This window comes from Saimiri boliviensis, chromosome 14, assembly GCF_048565385.1.
Source record: "Saimiri boliviensis isolate mSaiBol1 chromosome 14, mSaiBol1.pri, whole genome shotgun sequence".
In the NCBI taxonomy this organism is placed as follows: domain Eukaryota; kingdom Metazoa; phylum Chordata; class Mammalia; order Primates; family Cebidae; genus Saimiri; species Saimiri boliviensis.
This window is the reverse complement of record NC_133462.1, coordinates 15,757,338-15,774,026: the sequence shown is the minus strand read 5'-3', so window position 1 is coordinate 15,774,026 and position 16,689 is coordinate 15,757,338. Positions and strand designations below refer to the sequence as shown.

General features: G+C 49.7%; 1 protein-coding gene across 8 annotated transcripts in view; it reads left to right on the top strand.

Annotated features, from left to right (window-relative positions):
• The first annotated feature begins 2,128 nt into the window (after positions 1-2,128).
• Positions 2,129-16,689, top strand: part of HNRNPUL1 (heterogeneous nuclear ribonucleoprotein U like 1) — a 46,081-nt gene continuing 31,520 nt past the window's right edge. For 2 of the 8 annotated variants that reach the window (XM_010331045.3, XM_010331044.3), the window contains exons 1-5: positions 3,973-4,405; positions 8,035-8,157; positions 12,176-12,329; positions 14,073-14,146; positions 16,250-16,389. In XM_010331045.3, coding sequence (XP_010329347.1) covers positions 4,111-4,405; positions 8,035-8,157; positions 12,176-12,329; positions 14,073-14,146; positions 16,250-16,389 — 786 coding nt within the window. In that variant the 5' untranslated portion in view covers positions 3,973-4,110. Of the gene's footprint in view, positions 2,197-2,881; positions 3,092-3,819; positions 3,947-3,972; positions 4,406-4,652; positions 4,745-4,930; positions 5,012-8,034; positions 8,158-12,175; positions 12,330-14,072; positions 14,147-16,249; positions 16,390-16,689 lie in introns of those variants that run through there. The other 6 variants (XM_010331048.2, XM_074386304.1, XM_074386307.1 and 3 more) reach the window with 6 other exon arrangements.

The following is a 16,689-nucleotide window of genomic DNA, read 5'->3' as shown; positions in this document are numbered from 1 at the left end:
GGCCTACTATACTTTTTTTTTTCTTTTTGAGATGGAGTCTCGCTTTTTTGCCCAGGCTGGAGTGCAGTGGTACAATCTCGCCTCACTGCAACCTCCACCTACCAGGCTTCAGTGATTCTCCTGCCTCAGCCTCCCAAGTAGCTGGGATTACCGATGTGCTCCACCACACCCGGCTAATTTTTGTATTCTTACTAGAGACAGCCTTGTTGGCCTTGTTGGCCAGGCTGACCTAAAACTCCGGACCTCAAGAGATCCACCCACCTTGGCCTCCCAATGTGCTGGGATTACAGGCATGAGCCACTGCACTCAACCTTAAGACCCACTATTCTAAGGCTCTGAGATTCTGTGGTTTTACATTTCCTGGTTCTAACATTTTTGATAAGGCCCCAAGATTTTAGGTTCTAAAGCTCTTGATTTTAGGATCTAAGGCTCTATGATTCTAGATTTTTATTTTTCTAGGGTTCAGAGTCCTTACAGTGTAAGATTCTAGATTCTAAAATTCTAGACATGGAGGTTCTAAGGCCAATGATTCTAAAATTTGATGTTCTAAGGCTGTAAATCTAGAACCTCTGGCTAGAAGACTAGATCATAAGCCTTCCAAATTTTATTTTCTCAAGTTCTAAGATTCTAATGATGATCAATTATAGTTTCTGAGGCTATATGATAATAGATTCTCTTGTATAAGATCCTAGATCCTAAGGGTCTAAGGCTCTAGAATCTGCAATTCAAAAGTTCCAAGAGTCTAAAAGTTCCGAGGTCTAATGTTCTAAGATGTGATATATTCTAAGACTTACTCTAAGATCTTAGATTCTCTGTGTCTGAGATTCTATATGATTAAACTCTTAAGATTCTAATGGTCTGTTGTTTCAAGGCACTCTAGATTCCATTGATCCAAGATTCTGGATACCAAGCATCTAAGTTCTAAGACTCTCACACCCCGCTTGGACTAACAAGACACCAAAGTTCTAATCATTTTTAATGTTGGACACCTTTAGGTTCGATGCCGCATTCCACCTCTCTAGGACCATGGTTAAGAGTCCAAGAATCCACATTTCTCAAATCGTGTATCTCCAGGCACTGTAGTTCTAAGACTCAAATGTTCTAAGTTTCTGAGATTCTAAAGATCCACAGGTCTAGACTATTAGGAGCAATTCCAAGGTTCTAACCTATACTGTAGCAGTCTTTGGGGTGCCCCTCTTCTTCTTAGCCACCACTGCTTCCTCTTCACCTCCTGTGGGGGTGTGTCCCCTTCAAGCCTGTGCAATGCATTAGAGATGCCTCCGTTCCCACAGGGGATAGGGGAACCTCCCACCTTTCGGGCCACAGTGCCCCCCTGAGTCAATCCCTCACCCTCTGAGGGGCTCAGGTCACATAAAACTTTATATAATGAGCTTTTGTCTCCTCGTCTCCTTTTAGCTGTGATGTGGCCCTATTCCATGGCAATTCAGTTCCCTCATCAAAAAAAAAAAAGAAGAAGCGTTTGGTGGGGTCTTGGAATTCTTTCCTCACTAGAGAGGGTAGAAATGAACATAAACATAGAAAAAAAAGACACACAAGCAAAGAGATGCAGACTCTCGGAAACTCTTAGGAACTGGCATACAGATCCAGGCTCACAGACACACACCTGTCCCCTGCAAAGTAACAGACACATGAATTAATGGACACACCCGGGAGGACCTGGTCACAAATACAAAGACTGAAATTCAGACGCATAGAGTAACACAAACATACAGAATTACACAGACACAAACATTTACAAACGCTCAGGCAGACATCTGCAAGGAATAGGAAGAGACACAGACCCAGAGTCAAGTGACACAAATACTCAAGAGACATGTAGAGTACAACAGGTACTCACAGCCCCAAACGTTCAGACTGACATAGAAACACAGGCACAGAACACCTCCGACAATCACGGATCCACAGGAGCCTCTAGCCAAGACCAGCCCTCCGTGTCTAGCACGAACTCGCGGGCGGGCGTTCCCGGGTGTGGCCGGCAGCAAATGGAGGAACGCTTGGCAGCCACCGGACGCCCTCCGGTGGCGGTTCTTGAGAACGGGAGACAGTTCAATCCGGGCCACAAACTTTTTTAGAACAAATCATTGTGGGAAGCTGGGAGGAGAAAGAGAGAGAGAGAGAGAGGAAGTCGGACGTGGGCGAGGGGCGGGGTGTCTGGACTGGAACCTCCGGGCCCACGTGAGTGTCTGTCCCGCTGCTGAGTAGGTGCTGTGTGTCTGGGTTGCTGTAGTGTTCGCTTGTAGTGCAGCTATCCTGTGTTATCTTTATCATTCGATGCCGCCTGCCTCCGCGGACCGTACTGGGCACCTCTACACTGCAGCTGGGTGCCCTGCTCAAATCAGATCAGAACTGGGGCCGGGCGCGGTGGCTCACGCCTGTAATCCCAACACTTTGGGAGGCCGAGGCGAGCGGATCACTTGAGGTCAGGAGTTCGAGACCAGCCTGGCCAACATGGGGAAACCTCGTCTCTACTAAAAATACAAGAAATTAGCTGGGCGTGGTGGTGGTGGGGACCTGTAATCCCAGCTACTCGGAAGGCTGAGGCAGGAGAATCGCTTGCACCCGGGAGGCGGAGGTTGCAGTGAGCCAAGATTGCGCCCCTGCACTCCAGCCTGGGCAACAAGAGCGAGCCTCCATCTCAAAAAAAAAAAAGAAAAGAAAGAAAGAACTGGATGCGTCTGATGTGACGCACGCCTGTTTGTTTATCTCCGCGGGGTGTGCCTTTGTCTAAGTAGAGATGGTGTGTGGCTTCTGCGGGCTTAACGTGTGGCTCGGGAGGCAGTGGGAGTCTGCATCGTGTATCCCGATTGCGTCTCACTCGAGTTTTGTTTTCTGAGTTAGAGGCGACAGGTGGCGCGGCGTTAGGCACCGGGAAGCTCTCTGGCGTTTGTATTCATGAGAGCGAGCGTTAATGACGGATCCGCGGGATTGAGCTGGTCGGTACAGACGCCAGAGAGCCCGATTTACGGGAACAGCCGATTTGAGGATTCGGGAGAGCGGTCGGTGAACTTCTGGAGGTCTTTCGGGAGCGGAAGGCTCTATGGTCGCGTGCAGAGCGCCCGTTCCACGTCAGGTACAGACCATAGAGGAAGGCGGCGGCGGACTTCCCAAGGGAAGGGCGGGCCGTGTCCTTTACAACTTGCCTTCCGTTGTTAGTCTGGCCTCTATACCCAAACCTTCGGGACTCCCTGAAGTCAAAATTTTGCTTTTCCTAAAGGCAACTGGGTTCCCTCCAGATTACGAACTGTATATCCACTTAATCTCTATTCCATATACCTCCACCTACAGCGAAATCTGTGAGGCAATCCTCTAAAGCACGGCCAATCTGGTGAACTTTTCCTAAAACGAGCCAGCCCGGCCAGCTTTAGCAGCTAAGACAGTAACTGCGATTGGTGGGCAGATTGTTTTGAAACCGCCCTAACGGCAAGGGGCGGGCCCTCGGTGAATTCATCTCTTTCCGGTTTCTTAAAGGTAACAGGAAGGAGGGGGTTTCTGCCGACCCTCTGTTTCATTGGTTCTTGTGGTTTTACCCGCTCGGACTCCTCAAGGGGCGGGAGATATAGACCAATCGGAATGTGTGTTACAGAGACACTTAGTTTGATGAAAGGACTACGCAGGAAAGGCCGTGGGACGCGCATTCTGAGATCTCACCGCCGATTGGTCCAAATCGTTACTCCCTTGTTTTCATTGGTCCTTATGGCAGCGGGCGCGCGAGAGCCACCCAATCAGCGCGCGCTCCGCCTCCTGCCTTTTCCCGCCCTCCGCTCCGGGCCTCGGCTTCGACGTAGGCCAACGCTTCCTTCCCTGTAGCTCTTGGGCCCTCTCGTTGCCGTTGTTTTGAAAACCGCGTTCTGATTGGCTGGGTATCAGGGCCCGCGCCCGTTGCCCCAAGCGCTGACCAATTGGCACTCTTGTTACATCGGACGAGGTACGGGTGCGGGGGGAGGCGGCGGCGGCGGCCATTTTGAGCCGCCGCCGCCATTGGAGTGGGCCCCCCCCTTTCCCCCTTCGCCTTCTGACAGGAAAGGTTTAAGGGGGACATAGCCCTGGGGGGCCGGGCCGGGCTCGGGGGCCGCCCCGGGGGCCCGGGCCATGGATGTGCGCCGTCTGAAGGTGAACGAACTTCGCGAGGAGCTGCAGCGCCGCGGCCTGGACACTCGAGGCCTCAAGGCCGAGCTTGCTGAGCGGCTGCAGGCGGCGTTGGAGGCCGAGGAGCCTGACGACGAGCGGGAGCTCGAGGCCGACGACGAACCGGGGCGACCCGGGCACATCAACGAGGAGGTCGAGACCGAGGGGGGCTCCGAGCTGGAGGGGACCGCGCAGCCACCGCCGCCCGGGCTGCAGCCGCACGCGGAGCCCGGCGGCTACTCGGGGCCGGACGGACATTGTGAGAGTGCGCGGGGCGGGGGCCGGGGATCCCGGAGCCTGGGCCTAGGAAAGGGCTGTGGGACGCGGGAGTCCAGCGCCTGAGGTCGGGGAGACGCCGATCGGGGGACCCCGCCACCCGCAGCCGAAAAGGATCTGGGGCCAAGGGCCCCGGCGCGACCGGAGGGTGGATCCTGACCCTCGGTGCAGGGGGGACGCTGGGGGAGGGGCTCTGGGCTTTGGAGCTTAGGGGCCGGGGTGGCGGGGAGGGTTCCGTACGGCGGGGCTCGGATCGGAGACCGGAAACTGGTTTCTGGGGCCGGAGAGACTCGGAAGAACAAGACATTTTCTATTCGGGCTGGTGAGGGTCTCGAAAATGGGGATCCCGGGGTTCGGAGCTCGGAGGGCTCGGCGGCCGTGCCAGCCCAGCGTATGGGCTCGGGGCGGGGGGAGAACGTCCAGGTGTGCGGGGCTGGGAGAGTTTCGAGGAAGCAGGATCCTGGAGTATGCCGCTGGATGCGATCCTGGGAGTTCCCCAGTTTGCTACGGGGGTGGGTGGATGAGGTGGAGGCGCTAGTGTCTGTGGCTGGGGAGGATCGAAGGAACTCAATGCTTTGGAGTTTGGCTGGTGAGCATTGAGGGGGATGCGGGAGATTGAACCAGGGGGCACCCCATCTCCCTTCCGCGACTGGAAGGCCGCCCTTGAGGCAGGCACAGCTTGGACATGTGGCGCTTTGAGATCTGGGGACTTTTTGGTTGGCTCCTAGAAGAGGTCCAGAGGCTGGTGGGGGAGAGGATGCTTCCTTGGACAAGAGATCTGGGGGTCTAGAGCTAGGAAGACTGAGGACAGATAACTCCGAGGCTGCTGCTGAATGGCCTGGGGCTGCCTGTGGGCTTTGGGCAAACAGAGGGTAGCTGGGGGTGGGGGTCGTGGGGGCAGATGAGTTGGTGACATTCGAAGTGGATGCAGCACTGAAGGAGTATGGAGCTGGCTTGGCGAGTATGGGGAGGAGCAGGCTGTAGGGAGCAGAGAGAGAGAAGACCTGTTGACTTCATCGGAGGCCTCAGGGTGGAGTGCGCGGAGTGTTTCCGACCCGAGCATCTCCAAGAGAAATCTCGTTGGTTCCTAGAAGCAGTTACTTGTGTACCCAGGGAGTGGGGGCCCTCAGGGAGCAGCAGGGAGCCTCTGCATCAGCCAGGAAGTGGGACTCTGGGAATGGGTTCAGGTAGATCTGTGGTTGTCTGAGGAGGGGAAACCCTGGTATGGGATGGAGTGAATCTTCATTTAGAGAAAAGCAGCTTGGTTGAGCGCAGTGGCTCACGACTGTAATCCCAGCACTTTGGGAGGCCGAGGCAGGCAGATCACGAAGTCAAGAGATCCAGACCATCCTGGCCAACATGGTGAAACCCCATCTCCACTAAAACTGCAAAAATTAGCTGGGCTTGGTGGCGCCAGCCTGTAATCTCAGCTGTTTGGGAGGCTGAGGCAGGAGAATCGCTTGAACCCGGAAGGTGAAGGTTGCAGTGAGCCGAGATCGCGCCACTGGAGAGCCTGGTGACAGCAAGGCTCTGTCTCAAAAAAGAAAGAAAGAAAAAAGCAGTTTTCTTTCTTTTCCCCTTTCCCCTTCCTGTTCCCCTCCCTCCGTCCCTCCCTTCCTTCCTTCCTTCCTTTTTCGAGTTGGGGGTCTCGCCAAACACCCAGGCTGGTCATGAATTCCTGGGTTCAAGTGATTTGCTCTCCTTGGCCTCCTGAAGTGCTGGGATTTCAGGTGTGAACCACTGTGCCAGGCCTCAGGGCAGCTTTCTAGTAGGACTGGGAAATGTGAGGACTGGAGAGGTTAAGGAGTAAGTAGAAAGGATTCTGGCATAGAGTTTGTAGAGTTTTTCTGAAAAGAGGGCATCCTGGGACTTGGGGCTAAGGGCATGAGAAGAAAAATGAGATAACAGACGAGACAGGATTTGGGATTGGCATTGGATACTTGTTCATAAGAGGTAAGGGTTCCTGGAGGGAGATCACCCAAGTGTGGATTTGGGGTAGACAGTGGCTTAGGAATTATTCAGAATCCAGCTGCTGGAAAGGGGACTTCCCATTGCAGACTTGTGGAGAAAGGATTGGCCCTGTGCGCGTGTCTAGAGCAGGAGGGACTAGCAGGAATGCCTAGCAAGAAAGGGTAGTGCGGTAGTAGAGAGAGTCCTGTCTGAGAGGAAAGTGAATTAGGTGCTTTGGAGCCTAGTCCCTAGACTCAAACAGATTTTGTTTCAAATCTGGCTTAACGATATTGTCAAGTCACTTCATCTCTGTGAGCCTGGTTTCCTTGTGGGTAAAATGGAGTTAATAAACAAATACTGTCTGTTCACAGCCCCTCCAACCCCTGGGAGGGTGTTATGAATGAGATCACACGTGTGAGAGGCTTAGCACTGGGCCTGCCTTTTATTAGAAGGGGGATGTTTTAGAGAGTGGAGAAGGACCCTAGTGTCATGGCTTCTCCAGGAGAGGCTGCCTCTGTGGGCAGAGGAGAGATGCTCGGGAGAAGAGACTGGGAAGAAGAGCACTGCGCTTGGAGCTTGGAAGCAGAATAGTTTGAAAGGGTCCCCGTGTTCCAATTAAGGAGATAATGCTGATGCTTCCTCTCTCCCCTGCCTGCTACAACGAAGTCCTTTGAGCCCCCTTCATGCCTCCTTGAAGCCCTCCTTCAAGCTTGGTGAACAGACCTGTAGCAAACCACATCACTCGTGACTTTTCTCCCTTCGGGCTGCACTCAGTTTGTGCCCAGATGTATTTATCCTCTGAGAAGGGATCCAGTCCGTCAGCAAGGGGCAGAATAGTCTCTCCTTCCCTTTGGTTCTGCCTCATGGCTCCTGGCATAGCCACTAGTAGGGGCCCTTGGGGCTCTAACAGAGAGCTAGCCCCTGGGGAGGAGAGCTGTATAATGCCCATCCTGGGTTTCTAAATTTCTTTCTGTGTTAGGCTGCAAGGTTCTCGAGGGAGTTTCTGGTTTTAGTTCCGTCACTGAGTCATCACCTATGTATCCTTTGAGTCAAAGCTTAACTTTCGTTTTCCAGGTCCCTTTCTTTCCTTTTTTTGAGACGGAGTTTTATTTTGTCACCCCAGCTGGAGTGCAGTGGTGCAATCTAGGCCCTGCCTCCCGGGTTCAAGCAATTCTCCTGCCTCAGCTTCCCCAGTAGCTGGGATTACAGGTGCCCGCCATTATGCCCAACTAATTTTTTGTGTTTTTAGTAGAGATGGTGTTTCACCATATTGTCCAGGCTGGTCTCGAACTCCTGACCTTGTGATTTGCTCGCCTCGGCTTCCCTAAGTGCTGGCATTACAGGTGCGAGCCACTGTGCCCGGCCTTCCAGGTCCGTTTCTTAGCTCCTGGAACTACTTCGTAGTCTTCAACACAACCGTTAAATTTGTGTGTGTTTTTGGTTAAGATTTGTCTGTTTCGCTAAACTGAAGGCTTCAGTGGGGCAGGCTTGTCTTCAGCTGTATCCCAGGCTCTGGCGTATAGTGTGTAGTGAATAGTTAATATTGTTATTCTTACCACTCTTCAGTTGATCTCCTGGACCCACAGATGCCTTCTGGACCCTTTGGTCCTGGGTTCTCTATGAACTGCCCCTCTAATTGACCATTTTTTATTTTGTTTTAAGATGCCATGGACAATATTTCCAGGCAGAACCAATTCTACGATACCCAAGTCATCAAACAAGAAAACGAGTCAGGTTACGAGAGGAGACCACTGGAAATGGAGCAGCAACAGGCCTATCGCCCAGGTAGGAAAATACACATGGTTCATTTCTTTGGATGGAAGCAGAATGTATATGGAGCCTTTACTTTCTGCTTAAGAGTGTGTCTTCCCAGAGGAACTGTGCATCTTTTTTATTGGGCAATTCATCTAGACTTTGTCACTCTGGCAAGATTTTTTTAAAGGAAAAATCTCAGTCCTATTTCCAAGTGTTGGAAGAGGGGAGGTATCTATATAAAAATGATGTTGGTATTGGCCAGGCGTGGTGGCTTATGCCTATAATCCCAGCACTTTGGGAGGCGGAGGTGGGAGGATTACCTGAAGTCTGGAGTTTGAGACAAGCTTGGCCAACATGATGAAACCCTACCTGTACTAAAAATACAAAAATTAGCCAGGCGCAGTGGCGCATGCCTGTAGTCCTGGTTTCTCGGGAGGCTGAGGTGGGAGGATCCCTTGAGCCCAGGAGTTCTGGGCTGTAGTGCGCTATGCCAGTCGGGTGTCTGCGCTAAGTTCGGCATTGATATGGTGACCTCCTGAGAGCAGGGGACCACCAGGTTGGAAACACAGCAGGCCAAAACTCCTGTGCTGATCAGTAGTGGGATTGTGCCTGTGAATAGCCACTGCACTCCAGTCTGGACAACATAGCGAAACCCCGTCTCTTTAAAAAAAAAAAAAAATTAAATGGGCATGGTAGCAGATGCCTGTAATCCCAGCTACTTGGAGGCTGAGGCAGAATTGCTTGAACCTGGGAGGTGGAGGTTTCAGTGAGCCAAAACTGTGCCACTGCATTCCAGCCTGGGAAACGAGTGAAACTCCATCTCAAAAAAAAAAAAAAAAAAGATAGTATCAGCACCCTGGAGAGTTGAGACCCCTAGACTAATATTTGAATCTTATTTAGATCTTACAATGTGGGAGCCAGAAAGAGCCTTTATGTCTAGTCTGGTATTTGCCATGTTCTGAAGATTATTGTTCCAGGGGATATTATTAGGGGATTCTCAGAAAAGAGTTCCTTAGCCAAATGTGTCTGGAAAATGTAGCATGTGCTGTATCATCTTTTGGAAATTTACTGTGATCATTAGAGCATTAAAGGCTCTGAGAAGTCCTGCATTAAAAAAAAAAAAAAAAAACAGCTGTGTCAGGCCTCAAGCCAGATGCAGTGGCTCACACCTATAATTCCAACACTTTGGGAGTCCAAGGCAGGAGGATCGTTTGAGACCAAGAGTTTCAGACCAGCCTGGGCAACATAGAGAGACCCTTTCTCTGCAAAAAATTTAAAAAATAGCCAGGCGTGGCTATTACTAACTACATGCACATGCCTATAGTTAAAGCTACTTAGGAGGTAGAGGTAGGGGGATCACTTGAGGCTACAGTGAGCTATGATCATACCGCTACACTCCAGCCTGGGTGATAGTGTAAGACCTTGTCTCAAAAAAAAAAAAAAAAAAAAAAAATTTTTTTTTTTTTTTTTTTTTAATTAAAATTTGGTCAGGGTGTGATGTCTCATGCTTGTAATCCTAGCACTTTACGAGGCCAGAGCAGGAGGATCACTTGAGTCTAGAAATCCAAGACTAGCCTGGGCAACATAGTGAGACCTTTGTTATCTTTAGAAAAAATCAAAAATTGGCTAAGCGGGGTGGCACACTTGTAGTCCCAGCTACTCAGAAGGATGAGTCAGGAGGATCATTTGAGCCCAGGAGTTCAAGGCTGCAGTAAGCTATGATCGTGCACTGCACTCCAGCCTAGGCGACAGGAAGACCCTGCCTCAAAAATAAAAATAGGCTGGATGCAGTGGCTATTACATGCCTTTAATTCCAGCACTTAGGAGGCTGAGTTGGGAAAATTGCTTGAATCCAAGAATTCAAGGCCAGCCTGGGTGACATAACTCTGTCTCTATAAAAAGTAAAAATGTTACCTGAGCATGGTTACACATTCCTGTAGTCCCAGCTACTCTTGACGCTGAGGTGGGAGGATCGCTTGAGCTGGGAAGTTGAGGCCCCAGTGAGCTGTGATGGTGCCACTGCATTTCTGCTTGGGCAATAGTAAGACACTGTCTCCCAAAAAAATTTTTTTTAATTAAATGTAAAAACCTTGTGTCTTCTTGGGCTAGTGTTGCTGAAAATATTTTTTTTTAATAAAAAATAAACAAAAAACCTTGTGTTGTATTATTTAAACTTGGGATTTCCCAAACACGTTAAGTATATATCTTTACAGAACAAAATTCCCCTTGATGCCAACTCTCTCCTCCCTGTTTTTTATTTTTTTTATTTTTATCTTTTTGAGATGAAGTCTTACTCTGTCAGGCTGGAGTGCAGTGGCGTGATCTTGGCTCACTGCAACCTCTGCCTCCCAGGTTCAAGCGACTCTCTTGCCTCAGCCTCTTGAGTAGCTGGGACTACAGGCGCATGCCACTATGCCCAGCTAATTTTTTTTTGTATTTTTAGTGGAGACAGGGTTTCACCATATTGGCCAGGGTGGTCTCGATCTCCTTACCTCATGATCCACCTGCCTCAGCCTCCCAAAGTGCTGGGATTACAAGTGTAAACTACCACGCCCAGCCTCTCTTCCTTTATAGATTGGGGAATTGGCTTGTCCAATGGCAGAGCTGGGGCTGGAACCTGGGAAACTTGCTCCCAGGCTAGTCCTCTCAGGTTAATAATCATTCCTGACCAGGCGTGGTGGCTCAAGCCTGTAATCTCAGCACTTTGGGAGGCCGAGGCGGGTGGATCACGAGGTCGAGAGATCGAGACCAACCTGGTCAACATGGTGAAACCCCGTCTCTACTAAAAATACAAAAAATTAGCTGGGCATGGTGGTGCGTGCCTATAATCCCAGCTACTCAGGAGGCTGAGGCAGGAGAATTGCCTGAACCCAGGAGGCGGAGGTTGCGGTGAGCCGAGATCGCGCCATTGCACTCCAGCCTGGGTAACAAGAGCGAAACTCCGTCTTAAAAAAATAATAATAATAATAATCATTCCTTATCATTTGTGCCTTACTTTTTGGAAAGCAGGGTCCCACTGTTGAGAACTGATGGAGCCCAGACTGACTCCCAGTTTTGTGCTGCTTTTATTGTGTTGTGGCCCCAGTGCCTTTTCTTAGTGTATCTAGTTGATTTTGTCTGATTCCATTCTGGTTCATCCACAAAGTTAAATCCCCAGCCGTTTCTTGTGAGTGGCTCAGGACTTTAATGAATGTAGGTTAAACTGCAGATTTGTGTCAGGCTCTGTGAGACTTGTAGGATCTTTCAGCCCCAGGAGAATATATTCTGTGCCGTTATCCACAGACATTTATCAGGAGCCCTGTGTGAGCCCAACCTATTGCTGGGAACCAGGGAGGCTATCTTCAGGATGACTGAGCACCATCCCTGCCCTAGAGAACCAGGAGCCTTTTCTGAGAGATGTGGTCCGCATGCCTAAGCTAGGGAGTGAACCAAGATGGTCTGGGATTTAATGCAGAAATGAGTAGATATGAATGAGCCTCAGCATGAGGGATTCATGCTGTGGGAGAGATGAAGCTAGCCTGCATCTGTGGTCTGCTCCTAGTTAGGCACTGATTCCTGGAGTCTGCCTGAGACTAGGATATACCCATGATCTGCAGCACGGCATCCCATCCTGACTTCCTGTTTGTGATAGACTTGAATAGGTTATTGCACCTATGGGATGGCTTAATCAGAGTAATTCTGGGCTCTGTTGGCAGGGTAACTAAAGCCTGTAGTGTTAGCTGCAGGATCACAGTACTCTGTTGAATTCACCCTCTCCCTTTCCCTTGCCAGACTGAAGCAGCTTTGTAGGAACTGAGGTGGAGAGTTTCTTTGGGAGGAAAAATTGGAGAATGTAGGGTCATGGCATCTCAGATCCTAGCCCTGTTCTCCAGCATGACCTTCTTGGCTGGCTCAGCAGGCTTCTGTTGAACTCAGCAAGCTGCCTGTGCCCAGGCCTTCATCACTATAGTGAGGATCCTGCTCACATCTCCCAAGGTAAAAGGGACCAGAAAAGTGATAGCTGGGAGCTTGCGAGTGTCTTGACCATCTGAATTTGTCCTGACAATAGAAATGAAGACAGAGATGAAGCAAGGAGCACCCACCAGCTTCCTCCCACCTGAAGCTTCTCAACTTAAGCCAGACAGGCAGCAATTCCAGAGTCGAAAGAGGCCTTATGAAGAAAACCGGGGGCGAGGGTACTTCGAGCACCGAGAAGACAGGAGGTGGGTGTATGAGGCAGCAGTCACCCTTGCTCTGGTAGGTCTGTATAACCATAGCCTTGTGCTTGCTGGGGATGTTTGCGCTAACTTGTAGGGGCTGAGTAAAGATCCTCTCTGCTTTCACACTTTCTTCCTATTCCTTCCTGTACTTACTACCAAATTCAGCTTTCCTAAACTTTTGGTCCTTCCCACAGTTCCTCCCTTCTTACTGCAGTGTAACTTCCAAATATCTTAGACTTTCATGTGTGAGAGGCCAGCCTGCCTCTTCTGTCCTTTGCCTTACTGCCCCTGCAGTCAGCTGCTTGATATCCTTGATGAAAGGAAGATCTATTTCCTAAGACTGCTCCCAAACACATCCTCTTTCAATTCTATTCCCATTCATCCACTCATTTATGTCAGCTCTCACAGTGTTGTCATAAAGTGCCCACTCTTGGGCTGGACACTAGCAACATACAGATGGACAGTGGGTTTTGCCTTCTGTTGTTCCAGTAAGGGGACTCAAGACACATACACAAGCCACAATCTCTGAGGTGAGTAGTAAGGATGCAGGTGAATTTCAGGAGCTCAGAAGAGGGAGCAGCCTCTGCTCTAATTATTTCCCTGCCCTGACAAGCCTTTCCCTCCAGACCAAGTCTTTCCCTTCCCTCCTTCCTTCCTATAGCTCCTGTCTGAAGTCTTTTGCAATTATGGAAACTAGGAATGGCCACTGTATTCATCTAGACTAGTCATCTGACACATTCTATTTCCTAACTGGCAGAGTCCACTTTCTAAATAGCTTGTTGCTCTCAGACAGAGCCTGGATCTCATAGCCGTGACTTAAGTTAGGACATGGAGCCCACCTCATATGGGTTTCTTCCACTGCCTCTCACAGAGCAGAGGCCCAGAAGCTACTTGCTGTTGGAGAGCAGAGGAGGAACATTTGCTCTAATCCTGGGCTGGCAGGGAAAGTTTCCTAGAATGGACTTAGCATGTAATGAGCACAGCTCATCCTTGTTAGCCCTGGCCTGGCGAGGCCAGAGAGGCCCTCCACCAGAGGGAAGCCTGCTGCTGGGAGAGTCAGCAACCAGATGGGCATGGTCTCCCCATCTGTGCATGCAGTGGACTGGGACCACCCAGACTGTCCAGGCAGGACCCTGAGTGTTAGACTCTACCTTTCTACCCTTCTCCCTCATTCCTGTGCAGCAGAAACCAGCAATATTTTAACAGTCCCTTTTTTAGTGTTTTGGTAGGAAAATGAGTATCGTGCACAATTTAGGACGCTGAAAAATATGGGTCATCTCAAATTCTTTCAGATGTAGGATTTTAAGAAGCCTGGTACGTGGATAGGTGTCATCACTGGGGTTTATCTAGGCTCTTGCACATTCCCCTTCCTGGCCAGCACCCTTTGGGATACCACAGCCTCCAAACAGTAACAGAGATCAGTGTGGAAATGGTTGTCAACATGCAGAGTGTGTGGATCAGAATCTTAACGGTATGAGAGGAGGGAAAACTTCCCTAAATCAATCTGATGTCCCCTTCAGCAGAGTATGCCCTCTCCAATCCCTATCTCCACCCTAGGAGTAGACAGTCATTGCTCTCACTGCAAGGATGCAGGGTTCCAGAGTTGTTTTGCTCACCTCTGTGGGAAGAAATTGAGATCCAGGAAGCAGTCTGGAGTGCATTTGTAGATTACAGCAGAACATTCATTTTCTTTCCTTTGTGCTCATCCATTGTTCTCGTGTGATTTAACCCCTGTTTCTAATACAGGGGCCGCTCTCCTCAGCCTCCTGCTGAAGAGGATGAAGATGACTTTGATGATACCCTTGTTGCTATTGATACATGTAAGTCTTTGGAGTGCCCATCTAATTCTGCCTTACAGTCGGTATGGGGAAATTGTGTCTTCACTTTCACCAGAATCCCTGCCTGGCACCGTCCAAAGGTATTGTTAGTCCACATGTGAGATACTACCAGAGCTTAACTCTGGAGCAAGAGTACTGGTTTGGAGACAGAAGACCTACTCCCAACTCTAGTAGTGGGACCCTGGGCAAGTCAGTCTACTTCTCTGAGCTTCCCTTCAGGAAGGAGTAATTCTGCCATAATAACCTCAAAGGATTTTCAGTGAGACTCCTCAGTGGATACAAGAGCAATTTGGAAAACCCTGAACCACCTTGTACACACAGGGGTGGTCATCTAATCAGGAAGGGAATCTGAGTCTGCTGGGGAAACTTAACCCTTTGACAGCCAGTTCCCCAGTTTCCATCAGCTGCTCACATTCCTGGTGAAACCAATGCCACTATGTCCTCTGAGGCACTAACCTGGCCGCCCTGCTGTCTGTCTTCCAGTTCAGTTTTCTTTCCACTGGATAAGTGGCTTTCACTTTCACTGTACATCTGAGCATTTGAAGGAATCATTGTAAAGGTCCTTTCGCTCAGATCTCCTAAGTCAGAGTCTGAGTGGTAGAGTCTAAGTCTGAATTTTTTTTTTTTTTTTTTTTGAGACGGAGTTTCACTCTTGTTACCCAGGCTGGAGTGCAATGGCGCGATCTCAGCTCACTGCAACCTCTGCCTCCTAGGTTCAGGCAATTCTCCTGCCTCAGCCTCCTGAGTAGCTGGGATTACAGGCACGTGCCACCATGCTCAGCTAATTTTTTTGTATTTTTAGTAGAGATGGGATTTCACCATGTTGACCAGGATGGTCTTGATCTCTTGACCTCGTGATCCACCCGCCTCGGCCTCCCAAAGTGCTGGGATTACAGGCTTGAGCCACTGAGCCCGGCCAAGTCTGAATTTTTACAGACACCCAGAAGCCCAATCAGGTCTGAGAACACTGCACTTCTCAACAGAGCAGAAGATAAGCGACAATTTATTGATATATTTCTACAGAAGCTCATGTTTATAAAGCACTGGCTGCATGCTTTAGTAAGAGATAAAGATGTATACAATCATTAATATCACAAGCTCTCAAAGACAAGATCTACCCGGAATAGAGCTGGCCATTGTTTGAGAAGTGTTGAGTGGCAGTGGTTCATAAGGCAGCATCTGATGAAATGCAAATGTGCAGACCATGGTGGTCAGCCTTCAGAGAAAGGAGAGTGCCTCTTGGGAGGGATGGTCAGGAAAGGCTTTCTTGGAGGCATGACTGGTTCTTTGAAGGTTGAAAAGAGTAAGAGCAACAGTAAGAGAGTCCTCGGCCCATGAGAGGAATTGGGAGCCTATGGGGCACCTGGGCATTGGTGTCTGGGTGGCTGGTGTGGATCAGGGTCAGATGCCTGGATTATAGCTATTGGAAACAGAAGTCTGGCTCCCAAATTGATAGAATTAACACACGGGGGGTGGTGGGAGTATATGGTGGTGGGTATTAACCTTTTTGTATTATAAAATCTAGTTTGGGCCTAGGCAACATGGCAAAACCTTGTCTACGAAAAATGTAAAAATCAGCCAGGCATCATGGCATATGCCTGTAGTCCTAGCCACTCAGGAGGCTGAGGTGGGAGGATGGCTTAAGTACAGGAGATGAGAGGTTGCAGTGAGCTGAGATCATACCACTGCACTCCAGCCTGGGTGACAGAGTGAGACCTTGTCTCAAAAATAAAAAAAATTCATTTGAAACTGCTTAGGATATGGGCCCTCTCCCTAGCAAATACGCTTCCCCATCAGAGACATTTGTTTACAAATTCTGAGGATCCCCCTAAAGCCCATCCTTGGATCCCACCAGATAAAGAACCCCAGTTCCTCTTTGAGGTTGTATAGGCCAATTTGCAGTACCCCACATCCTTTATACTCAAAGGGAGAGAGGTTGCGGATGTGCTGGTTCCTTTTGAAACTGCCCCCATGATGTGTTTGCTTGTGTACTACTCCTGGTCAGCACTTGGGGGACTTCCCTCTGTCTGTTTCTTTCTTGGGACTTTTAAAACATAAGCCAATTGTAGGCTTTTTCCTTCACAGATAACTGCGACCTCCACTTCAAGGTGGCCCGAGATCGGAGTAGTGGCTATCCACTCACAATTGAGGGCTTTGCATACCTGTGGTCAGGAGCGCGTGCCAGCTATGGGGTCAGAAGGGGCCGTGTGTGCTTTGAGATGAAGGTGAGTAGGAGCAAGAGAAGGGGTAGGGACACAGAGTAGGTCCATCCATTGTAACAGCCTGACCTGACACCAGCCACCTTGGTCAGAGCTGCAACTGCAAAAGAGATTGGATTGAGCAATACTGTGTCCAAGCAAACAAAACTGTGATGAACTCAAGAACATTATATCACTGCTAAATATCATATCAGAAAAGCAGGCCAACTATACACTGCTTCAGCAATCAGAGACTTTTCCTTGATGAGATTTGACCCAGGTCTTAACGTAGTCAACTGTTGTAGCAGTGATGTGTTGTAGAACTGA